This window comes from Hypanus sabinus, chromosome 6 (genome assembly GCF_030144855.1).
Source record: "Hypanus sabinus isolate sHypSab1 chromosome 6, sHypSab1.hap1, whole genome shotgun sequence".
NCBI classification, from domain to species: domain Eukaryota; kingdom Metazoa; phylum Chordata; class Chondrichthyes; order Myliobatiformes; family Dasyatidae; genus Hypanus; species Hypanus sabinus.
In genome coordinates this window covers 123,087,821-123,100,599 of record NC_082711.1, presented here as the reverse complement: position 1 = coordinate 123,100,599, position 12,779 = coordinate 123,087,821, and the positions used below count along the sequence as shown (strand labels likewise).

General features: G+C 44.1%; 1 protein-coding gene across 1 annotated transcript in view; it reads right to left on the bottom strand.

Moving 5' to 3' along the window:
- Window positions 1-785: 785 nt before the first annotated feature.
- LOC132395804 (zinc finger protein 208-like) overlaps window positions 786-12,779 on the bottom strand; it is a 41,785-nt gene continuing 29,791 nt past the window's right edge. Inside the window, exon 3 of the mRNA XM_059972870.1 lies at window positions 786-6,277. Coding sequence (XP_059828853.1) covers window positions 4,580-6,277 — 1,698 coding nt within the window. The 3' untranslated portion in view covers window positions 786-4,579. The remainder of the gene's footprint in view (window positions 6,278-12,779) is intronic.

Genomic DNA, 12,779 nt, shown 5'->3' with positions numbered 1-12,779 from the left:
TGCCCCCTGCTTCACCAACTGAACGCTATACCCTACCACAATTCAGTCGAAACTGAAAACCCATTCCGTGCATTGAACCTCTTCACCATTCCATCATGGCTATTGGATTTTCCTGCTAAGCTCCATACTGCTGCCTTCTGCCTGTCACCTTTGACACCCTTATTAATCAACAACCCACCATTTACTTTCTTAAAGCCCGTTACGCCACTGGTGTTTGCAGGAGCAATGAGAGATTGCAGAAGATATTCACCAGGATCTTGTCTGGATTGGAAGCATGAGCTACTGTGTAAGGAGAGTTCGGACAAACCAGGGATCTTTTCTCTGGAGTGGAGGAGGCTCAGGATAGATCTTGATAATAATATGAAAGACCTCCATAGAGCAGATAGCTGCCATTTTTAATCTTATGGGAAACAGTGTCTAATACCAGAGATTATGCATTTAGAGAGATAAGGGACCTGTGCCATTAATTACCATGGATCAAAGGCCAAGTTTAGTTAAAACATGTAATGACAGGTGCTTGATTCATAAAGGCATCAAAGGTTATGGAGTGAAGGCAGGAGAATCGGGTTGAGAAGAAAATAAAAGTCACTGGGACAGCTTCAGAGAAAGGAAACTTTAGAGGGAGGCGAGTCAAGCACAGACAGATTGGATAGACTCTGATAGGGCTTCTTCTCTGGCATGGAGCAGTGGGGCTGAACACCGGTTCGTTTTCCACTCTCTGACCTTCACCGAGATCATTTCTCATCAGTACATGTTTTACAAACAATACATTTCAAGGTTCAGGTTCAATGTATATTTATTATCAATGTGTTAACCAGAAGCTATGAAAAATTCATTTTCTTGATGGCAAGGCAACAATGTTCACCCCCAGCCAGAGGTAGGGAATGGGGTCAATTCCAGAGGGGGTGGGTTTTGTGAGCGTGGGGCTTTGTGAAGGAGCCCAAACTCCATCCTCCTCATTTCATTTTTCCCTTCTGACTCACCTCCCTCACACTCCACTGCATGTTTTGTGTGTGAGAGCTCTCTCACCTGCCTGCCCACTTCACCCTCCATCAACGATGAATATATAATTGAGACAGGTTTTTCATAACAAATAAAACATATATTAAACGCTGCTATCAATAACCCAAACATAAACAACTAACTTAATCATAAGTCGGCTGCGATACAGCAGCTCACAGTTCTTAAAGCCAGAAATGCAAAATCAGTTCTTTAAAGTAGTATTGCAAAAAAAAATTCAAAATGATTTACAGTTAGATTTTCCCTTGAAATAATTAAATTGTCTTTCATGCCGTTACTGCTGATCCCAGTTGAAGTATGCTTTGCCGAGGGATTTACGATTGAAGGAAATAAAATGGCTTAAAGGCACTGATCTTTCCTTGGTGAAACTCCGTTTCCAACTCTTTCCGCTTTCAGAAATGCAGAAGTTATCTTGGACACAAGTTACTAATTCCTTGCACGAAGATTAAATAAGGTCGAACCTGTTTAATGCCAAAAACAACCTTCCTCGATGCTCGAGCTTCCTGAACTTCGATAAATCTTCACTCTCCGACTGGACTGAACTGGCAGTATTGTAGCAAAACTGCCAGCAATAACCTTTGAGACTTAAGGCATAAAGACAATTCCACTTTAAAACAAAACTGCATCATGACATCAAATATGCAGCAGAACAGAGTCACTGGTGAATTTAACCACGAAATGCCCTGTGTCACAGGGAGGGGTTCTCCTTTTATACCCTGTTGAAAAAAGCTATCACATGATCTCTCACTGGCGGGAAAATTACATCACTCCACCATCACAAGACCATTACATCATGCCCAGCAAAACCTCAATCAACATCATGGTCATGTGACAGTCACAAGATACCCACGGGTATGTAACACAATCCATGTGGGCTCAAATAATCCAAAGATCTTTTCATATCTTTTTATTATTATTATTAACCAAACTACAAGAGTACATTGAAGTAACACTTACAATATCTCAAAAGAGGAAAAAAAATATTAAGGATTGAAAAATATCATGACACGAAAAAAAAGAAAAGAAAAACAACCCTAGTAAAGCAAGAAAAAGGTGAGAAAAAAACCCATTAGGTGTTATCAACCCCGGTGCCATGCGCCAATACTTGTAAGTGACATTTACCAATTCTTGGTCTTTTATCATTCCAAATAAAAGATGAGATAATAGATTCAATTTGATCAAAAAATTTCAGTCAAAAAAACAGGGATATTCTGAAAAAAAAATTTTGGTAAAATCATCATTTTGACTATATGGATGTGGCCAGCAAGTGAAAATGTAAGTGGGTTCCATCTGCTAAACAAATACTTCATAGAATCTACCAAGGGAACAAAATTAGCAGTATAACGATCCTTATATTTTTTAGTGATTATAACGCCTAAATATCTAAAGGAATCCATAACTTTGAAAAGAGTATTATCACATATTGAAACAGATTCATTTAAAGGAAACAGTTCACTTTTATTAAAATTAATTTTATATCCTGAAGAATCTCCAAATTCATTAAATAATTTTAGCAAGGCAGGGATAGATTCCTCAGGAGTTAAGAGCTGTCTCTTAATTTAGCACCTTATTTTCTGAACTCCCTTTGCATAATATTGTTACTCCACTCCACTCCCATCTGAGCCTCAGGCTCCATCCACACTAGACCAGATAATTTTGAAAACACCTGTTTCACGTAAAAACGTTAAGCGTCCACACTATGCGTTTTTAAAAATATCTCTGTCCACATTGAAATGGATATTTCGGTGAAACTCCTACTGCGCATGCGCAGGACACATCTACCAAAAACAAGCAACCTATTTGGTGTTGAATCTCGCCGTGAAAGTGAGCATTCGTGGAGTTACAGACTAGAAAAGCTTAAAAAGTGGGCAGCTGTGGGCTCTTGTGCAGGGGACTTAAAAGTAAAAAGAAAATAATACTGGAGCGTACGGAGGCAACCGACAGGGTGTACATGGAGAGTACGAACCAGCTGATGACAAACATTGAAAACCTGACTAACTCTGTTGTATTAATAATGCACCTTGTTAAATGTGTAAAACATGTCTGCATCAGTATTATCTTCTATTTCCATACAATGTTACATTAGGCTGTTACACATCTATTCTCAGAGAAGTACTTGCATACATATGTAAACCACCTTCATACAAGCAAGGACAGAAAACAGGGCCAACTGAGTATACTTATTTATTCAGTAAGTTATCGGTCAAAGTATTTGGTGAGTACATCTCTAAGTCTTCTGGCTTCAGTCTTGTTGCCATCTGTTCTGAAATTGTTACATTGTGTGGGGGGGTTGCGTTCAGGAAAACAATGAAATGGTGCGCTGCTGTCTGACGGCATTTGCAGATTTCTCCGGTTACCCCATCCACACTGCTCTGCCCAAGCGGCGTTTTCAAAATTACACACCTTGGACAGTGTTTCTGAAAAGCTCCGGTTTTGGTGGACGAAAACACCGTTTTAGTGTGTATGAAGGGTAAAAATGAAGAGAAAAAGCTTTGGTTACAGATTTATCTGGTGTAGTGTGGATGTAGCGTGGATGTAGCCTCAGAGCCATACCAAACGGCAGAGACCCTTCAGCTGTGAGTTTCCTTTGCTCGGTCATCCCCACCCCCCATCCCCAACAGTATTCAAAGTGATAGAACCTGTTGTTCAGGGGGATGGCCACAGAGGTACACTGCACTCACTGCTTAACCCTTTCCCCTTCCTGACCGTCACCCTGTTTTCTGTGCCGCGACCTTGCGTGCAACTACCTTTCTGTTTGTCCAATCTATCACCCTTTCAGCCACCCGAATGATCTGGAGTTATGTGGGATGTTCGGAGCTGAAGCTGGATGGATTTCTCACAGGTGTAGTTATCAGGGACACACGAGGATCCTCTGCCGTACCACATCCCGCAAAATGACACTTCCACTATCCTGCCTGGCATCGCTGCTGTTCTAAATGAGCAAATGTAAAAAAGGGGGTAAAAGAAAATATACCTGCAGCATATCTTTGCCTTTTCTGATTAAAGGCTCTCTGCACTGAAACCTCAAAGAGGGAAAGCCTCAAAGCCTCCACTCCAACTCTGTCCACTCCACTCTGCTCTACTTGCTCCTGCCTAACATTAAGTTCTTCTTGACAATACATTCTGTACACTGTTTGGACACTGCTCAGAGCTTTAATAAATATTGTCCTGAGTCACTACTGTTAAGACTCCATAGTTGAGCCTGAGTGAATAACGTGCTCTCAAGCTTCTGATCTCTCCGAATAGCAATGGGTCAAAGCTCGGTAGGGTGACACAAGGATGAATGACTGATTGAAACCCATCCCACTTTCAGAGCAGGTGACCCCCTTCACCACATTGTGAACCCGTCACTGTCTCTGTAGTCTGGATAAGTGTGTGAATGCCTTCCCACATTCTGAGCAGGTCAATGTCCTCTCACTGATTAAAACAGTTTGGTGTGTCGGTAGGTGAAGTGTCTGAAGAAAGTGAACAGTTTCTCACTCATGTGAACTAACTGATGTTCCATCAGTTGAGATGACTGAAAGAATTCCTTCCCACACTCTGAGCAGTTGAATGGCATCTACCCAGTGTGAACTCGCTGATGTTTCTTCAATTGAGATGACTGAGTGAATCCCTTCCCACATTCAGAACAGGTGAATGGCTTCTCCCCAGTGTGAACTCGCTGATGCACTTTTAAGTCAGATGACTGAGTGAATCCCTTCCCACATTCAGAACAGGTGAATGGCTTCTCCCCGGTGTGAACAGACTGGTGTGACAGTAGGTGAGAAGACTGAGTGAATCTCTTCCCACAGTCAGAACAGGTGAACGGTTTCTCCCCAGTGTGAACTCGCTGATGCACTTTCAAGTCAGATGACCGGATGAATCCCTTCCCACAGACTGAGCAGGTGAACGGCCTCTCCCCAGTGTGAACTGACTGGTGTGTCAGTAGGCGAGAAGAGCGAGTGAAACTCTTCCCACATTCGGAGCAGCTGAATAGCTTCTTCCCAGTATGAAGTTGCGAATGCTCTTTCAAGTCCCATGATCGCGCAAATTCTTTGCCACAATCTGAGCAAGTGAATGGTTTCTCCCCTGTGTGAACTCGTTGATGTGCTTTCAAGTCACATGACCGTGTGAATTCCTTCCCACAGTCTGAGCAAGTGTACGGCTTCTCCCCAGTGTGAATTCGCTGGTGAACTTTCAAGTCAGATGACCGTGCGTACCCTTTCCCACAAACTGAGCAGGTGAATGGTTTCTCTCCAGTGTGCACAAACTGATGTTTCTTTAGTTCAACTGACTCAGTGAATCCCTTCCCACAGTCTGAGCAGGTGAATGGCTTCTCCCCAGTGTGAATTCGATAGTGCTTCACAAGTGTGGATGACTGAGTGAATCTCTTCCCACATTCAGAGCAGCAGAAAGGTTTCTCTCCAGTGTGTACTCGCTGATGTACCTTCAGTTGAAATGACCGAGCAAATCCCTTCCCACATTCAGAACAGATGAATGGCCTCTCCCCACTGTGAAGTCGCTGATGTTCCTTCAGTCGAGATGACCGAGTGAATCTCTTCCCACATTCAGAGCATGTGAAAGGCCTTTGCCCAGTGTGAACTAACTGGTGTGTCAGGAGTTGAGATGGCCGAGAGAATCCCTTCCCACAGTCTAAGCAAGTGAATGGCCTCTTTTCAGTGTGAACTAACTGATGTTCTTTCAGTTGAGCTGAATGAGTGAATCCCTTCCCACAATTGGAGCAGGTGAACGGCCTCTCACCAGTGTGAATTCTGTAGTGCTTCACAAGGGTGGATGACTGAGTGAATCCCCTCCCACATTCAGAGCATCTGAATGGCCACTCCCCCGTGTGAACTAACTGGTGAGTCAGTAGGTGATTTGACCGAGTGAATCCCTTCCCACATTCAGAACATGTGAATGGTCTGTCCCAGGTGTGAACTAACTGGTGTGTCAGTAGGGCAGATGACTGGGAGAATCCCTTCCCACAGTCTGAGCAGGTGAATGGTCTCTCCCCAGTGTGAACTCGCTGGTGTGTCTGCAGTGTGGATGAGTGAGTGAATCCCTTCCCACATTCAGAACATGTGAATGGTCTGTCCCAAGTGTGAACTAACTGGTGTGTCAGTAGGGCAGATGACTGAGAGAATCCCTTCCCACATTCTGAGCAGGTGAATGGCCTTTCCCCAGTGTGAACTCGCTGGTGCATCTGTAGTTTGGACAAGTGAGTGAATTCCTTCCCACATTCTGTGCAGGTGAATGGCATCTTCTCAGTGTGAACTCGCTAATGTTCATTCAGTTAAACCCTTTCACACATTCAGAGCTGGTGAACGACTGTTCCTCGCTGTAAACTTGCTGGTGTCGCTGTGTCTGTTTCAGTGTGTAAATGCCTTCCCACACTCACAGCAGGTCAGTGTCCTCTCACTGGTGAATTTTCAGACATATCTTTAGCATCGATGAGAATGAATTGCTTCCCGCAGTCAGAACATCTCACTATGGTGTGAACTTGCTGATATATCTTCAGGCTGGATGACTGAGTAGTTCCCCTCCACACACATAGCAGGTGAAAGTCAGACATTTGAATCGCTTGTAGAATTGATCTCCAGTGAACAAATGCTGGTTCTTCTCAGAACCCTGGTTCCAGTGAATAACACTGAGTTACAACAGAAAACTTCATTTCAGACACAAAGTACATTTCCAGTTTGGATGAGATACATCTTCATCTCCAAGGATCGACAACAGATGTGTTGGTGTTGCAAAGAAAATATTTGCTTCCTCCTTAAATATCTGTTCAGAGACGGTGAACTGACGTGCTGCTGTGTTTGAGATTCCCATGCACAAGTGTTCTGTTATTTTAAACCTGTAAAAATATTTGCAAAAGATATCAGTGGATGAAGGACAGTATTTCAGGTGAGATAACAAGGGAAGTCAAGGACAGTTAAAAAATAAAAGAAGTAGTATAACATAGCAAAGATGAGCGTGAAGCCAGAGGGTTGGGAAACTTAAAGAGCAACAGAAGATAACTAAAAAGGCAATACAGGGATAAAAGATGAGGTACAAAGGTAAGCTAGCCAAGAATATAAAGGAGGATAGTAAAAGCTTCTTTAGGTATGTGCAGAGGAAAAAATTAGTTAAGACCAAAGTTGGGCCCTTGAAGGCAGAAACGGGTGACTTTATTATGGGGTACAAGGAAATGGCAGACGAGTTGAACAGGTACTTTGGATCTGTCTTCACTTGGGAAGACACAATTTCCCAGATGTAATAGTGACCAGAGGACCTAGGGTAACAGAGGAACTGAAGGAAATTCACTTCAGGCAGAAAATGGTGTTGGATAGACTGATGAGACTGAAGGCTGATAAATCCCCAGGCTCTGATGATCTGCATCCCAGGGTACTTAAGGAGGTGGCTCTAGAAATCGTGGATGCATTGGTAATCATTTTCCAATGTCCCACAGATTCAGGATCAGAGGGTAGCTAATGCTATCCCACTTTTTAAGAAAGGAGGGAGGGAGAAATCAGGGAATTATAGACCATTTAGCCTGACATCAGTGGTGGGGAAGATGCTGGAGTCAATTATAAATGATGCAATAGCATCACCTTTGGATAGCAGTAACAGGTTCGATCCGAGTCAGCATGGATTCATGAAGGGGAAATTATGCTTGACTAATCTTCTGGAATTTTTTGAGGATGTAACTATGAAAATGGACAAGGGAGAGCTAGTGGATGTAGTGTACCTGAACTTTCAGAAAGCCTTTGATAAGGTGCCACATAGGAGATTAGTGGGCAAAATTGGAGTACATGATATTGGGGGGAGGGTACTAACATGGATAGAAAATTGGTTGGCAGACAGGAAACAAAGTGTAGGAATTAATGGGTCCTTTTCAGAATGGCCAGCAGTGACTAGTGGGGTACCACAAGGCTCGGTGCTGGCACTGCAGCTATTTACAATATACATTAATGATTTAGATGAAGGGATTTAAAGTAACATTAGCAAATTTGCAGATGACACAAAGCTGGGTGGCAGCGGGAAATATGAAGAGGATGTTAGGAGAATGCAGGGTGACTTGGACAGGTCGTGTGAGTGGGCAGTTGCATGACAGATACAGTTTAATGTGGATAAATGTGAGGTTATCCATTTTGATGGCAAGAACAGGAAGGCAGATTACTATCTGAGTGGTGTCAAGTTAGGAAAAGGGGAAGTACAACAAAATCTATGTGTTCTTGTACATCAGTCACTGAAGGTAAGCATGCAGATACAGCAGGCAGTGAAGAATGCTAATGGTATGTTGGCCTTCATAACAAGGGGAGTTGAGTATAGGTGTAAAGAGGTCCTTCTGCAGTTGTACAGGGCCCTGGTGAGACCACACCTGAAGTATTTTGCTCAGTTTTGGTCTCCAAATTTGAGGAAGGACATTCTTTCTATTGAGGGAGTGCAGCGTAGGTTCAAGAGGTTGATTTCCGGGATGGCGGGACTGTCATATGTTGAAAGATTGGAGCGACTGGGCTTGTACACACTGGAATTTAGAAGAATGAGAGTGGAATCTGATTGTAACATATAAGATTATTAAGGGATTGGACACGCTAGAGGCAGAAAACATGCTCCTGATGTTGGGGGAGCCCAGAACCAGAGGCCACAGTTTAAGAATAAGGGGTAGGCCATTTAGAATGGAGTTGAGGAATAACTTTTTCACCAAGTTGTGAATCTATGGAATGCTCTGCCCCAGAAGGCAGTGGAGGCCAGTTCTCTGGATGCTTTCAAGGAAGAGTTAGATAGAGCTTTTAAAGATAGTGGAGTCAAGAGATATGGGGAAAAAGCAGGAAAGAGGTACTGATTGTGGATGAACAGCCATGATCACATTGAATGGCGGTGCCGGCTCAAAGGGCCAAATGGTCTACTCCTGCACCTATTGTCTATTGTTTATTTTAGGCTGTTGTGAGCTTTGGCATCACAATGTTACAAAGTTCATCTCAAGTTGTAGCTGAAGGGTTAGTAAAGTACTGTAGATTTCTATGTATATTTATGAACTCCTCATCTTCTAACTGGGCAAGGATCAGGCATCCTAACTGAACAGCAGATTCTCTGACTGTATTCCTGCCTGTATGAGAATGGGCTATTTCTGCCCTCAATCAACCTGTGACTTGGCTCAATTTCTCCTGTCCTGGTAGCAGCAGAGATACTGAGGAGCAGATTGGGAGGCAGAGTTTGAAAAGGTGCAAAAATAACAGGGTTGTTATCATGGGTGATTTTAACTTCCCTAATATGGATTGGCATTTGATTAGTTCCAAGTGTTTAGATGGGGCAGAGTTTGTTAAGTGTGTCCAGGATGGATTCCTGTCACAGTATGTTGACAGGCCGACTAGGGGGAATGCCATACCAGATCTAGTATTAGGTAACGAACCAGGTCAGATCACAGATCTCTCAGTGGGTGAGCATCTGGGGGACGGTGATCACCACTCCCTGGCCTTTAGACTTATCATGGAAAAAGATAAAATCAGAGAGGACAGGAAAATTTTTAATTGGGGAAGGGCAAATTATGAGGCTATAAGGCTAGAACTTGCGGGTATGAATTGGGATGATATTTTTGCAGGGAAATGTACTATAGACATGTGGTCGATGTTTAAGGATCTCTTGCTGGTTGTTAGGGATAAATTTGTCCCTGTGAGGAAGATAAAAGAATGGTAAGGTGAAGTGACAAGTGAGGTCAGATGGAAGAAGGCAGCATACATGAGGTCTAGGAAGCAAGGATCAGATGGGTTTATTGAGGAATATAGGGTAGCAAGAAAGGAGCTTAAGAAGGGGCTGAGAAGTGCAAGAAGGGGGCATGAGAAGGCCTTGGCGAGTAGGATAAAGTGAAACCCCAAGGCATTCTTCAGTTATGTGACAAACAAAAGGTTGACAGGAGTGAAGATAGGACCGATTAGAGATAAATGTGGGAAGATGTACCTGGAGGCTGTGGGAGGTCCTCAATGACTACTTCTCTTCGGTATTCACCAATGAGAGGGAACTTGTTGACTGTGAGGACAATATGAGTGAGCTTGATGTTCTGGAGCATGTTGATATTAAGGTTGTTAAAATATATTAGGACATATAAGTCTCCGGGGCCTGACGGAATATTCCCCAGGCTGCTTCATGAGGCGAGGGAAGAGACTGCTGAGCCTCTGGCTGGGATCTTTATGTCCTCGTTGTCCACGGGAATGGTACCAGAGGATTAGAGGGATGCAAATGTTGTCCCCTTGTTCAAAAAAGATAGAATGGATAGTCCGGGTAATTATAGATCAGTGAGCCTTATGTCTGTGGTGAGAAAGCTGTTGGAAAAGATTCTTAGAGAGTGGATTTATGTGCATTTAGAGAATCATGGTCTGATCAGGTACAGTCAACATGGCTTGGTGAAGGGCAGATCGTGTCCAACAAGCCTGATAGAGTTCTTTGAGGAGGTGATCAGCTGAAGGTTGTGCAGTGGATGTGATCTACATGGATTTTAGTAAGGCATTTGACAAGGTTCCACACGGTAGGCTTATTCAGAAAGTCAGAAGGCATGGGATCCAGGGAAGTTTGGCCAGGTGGATTCAGCATTGGCTTACCTGCAGAAGGCAGAAGGTTGTGGTGGAGGGAGTACATTCAGATTGGAGGGTTGTGACTAGTGATGTCACACAAAGATCTGTTCTGGGACCTCTACTTTTTGTGATTTTTATTAAGGACCTGGATGTGGGGGTAGAAGGTTGGGTTGGCAAGTTTACAGACGTCACAAAGGGTGGTAGTGTTGTAGATTGTGTAGAGGATTGTCGAAGATTGCAGAGACATTGATAGGATGCAGAAGTGGGCTGAGAAGTGGCAGATGGAGTTCAACCAGGAAAAGTGTGAGGTAGTACATTTTGGAAGGACAAACTCCAAGGCAGAGTACAAAGTAAATGGCAGGATACTTGGTAGTGTGGAGGAGCAGAGAGATCTGGGGGTACATGTCCACAGATCTCTGAAAGTTGCCTCACAGATAGATAGGGTAGTTAAGAAAGCTTACTTTCCTAGGTCGAGGGATAGAGTTTAAGAGACGCGATATAATAATGCAGCTCTATTAAACTCTAGTTAGGCCACACTTGGAGTACTGTGTCCAGTTCTGGTTGCTTCACTATGGGAAGGATGTGGAAGCATTGGAAAAGGTACAGAGGAGATTTATCAGGATGCTGTCTGATTTAGAGAGTATGGATTATGATCAGAGCTAGGGCTTTACTCTTTGGAGAGAAGGAGGATGAGAGGAGACATGATAGAGGTGTACAAGATATTACGTGAGGAAACGATATGAGTAAAAAGGTAAGGTCGGTAGGTTTTTTTTTCATTTATTCTGACTAATCTGGGATCAGGTAATGGGGGGAGACAGTTAGAGCAGTGGTGTGCTCCATATGCAGTATGTTGGAGGTCAGGGTCAACACAGTTGTGTCTGATGACCACACCTGCAAAAGGTGCATCCAGCTGCAGCTCCTATCAGACCGAGTTAGGGAATTGGAGCAGGAGTTGGATGAACTGTGGATCATTCGGGAGGCAGAGACAGAGATAGATAAGAGCTATCGGGAGGTAGTCACACCAAATAGACAGGAGGTAGGCAACTGGGTGACTGTCAAGAGAGGCAGGGGGAGCAGACAGAGAGAGCAGAGCACCCCTGTGGCCATTCCCATCAACAATAAGTATAACTTTTTGAATACTGTTGGTGGGGATGACCTACCAGGAACAAGTTGCAGTGGTCCTGTCTCTGGCACTGAGGTTGGACCCTCAACTAGAAAGGGGGGGAGGGAAGAGAAGAGAGTGGTAGTGATAGGGGATTCTATAGTCAGGAGGGCAGATAGGAGATTTTGTGGGGAAGATCGGGAGTCTCGGATGGTATGTTGCCTCCCTGGTGCTGGGGTCCGGGACATCTCAGATCGGGTGCAGGTTCTTCTTGAGAGGGAGGGCAAAAACCCAGATGTTGTGGTCCATGTAGAGACCAATGACGTGGGTAGGATGAGTGAGGGGGTCCTGCGTAGTGAGTTCAGGGAGTTAGGTGCGAAGCTGAAGGGTAGGACCTCCAGGGTAACAATTTCAGGATTGCTACCTGTGCCACGTGTGAGTGAGGCAAGGAACAGAAGGATTATACAGATTAATACGTGGCTGAGAGGATGGTGCAGGAGGGAGGGCTTCAGGTTTTTAGATAATTGGGCTTTGTTCCAGGGAAGGTGGGATCTGTTCTGATGGGACGGTTTACACCTGAACTGGAGCGGTACTAACATTCTTGCAGGAAAGTTTGCTAATGCTGCTCGGGTGGGGGGGGGGGGGGGGTTTAAACTAAATTTGTAGGGGGCAGGGATCCAGAACGTGAGAGAGAATAGCAAGATGAAGAATAAAGGACAGGTGGGGACTACACGGTTCCGGAATATTAAGTGTGTAGTAGAGAAAGGTGAGGCGGAACAAGTGATAAGGAGGACACATGTACAGAGGGATGGTCTGACGGAGCATGGAGTTAAATCTGCAGAAAGAATAATTAAATTTAGGAAGGACAACAAAATTCAAGGGGCTTATAGCCCGAGGGGAGTTCGGGCAGCTGGGTTAAGCACAATAGGTAGCGATTTAAACAGAGAGAGGAGAAATGGGCTAAAAATTCTATATCTGAATGCACGAAGTGTCAGAAATAAGGCGGATGAGCTTGAAGCTCAGGTGCGAATGGGTAACTATGATGTTGTTGGGATAACGGGGACATGGCTGCAGGTGGATCTGACCTGGGAAATGAATGTACAAAGGTATACATGCTACCGTAGGGACTG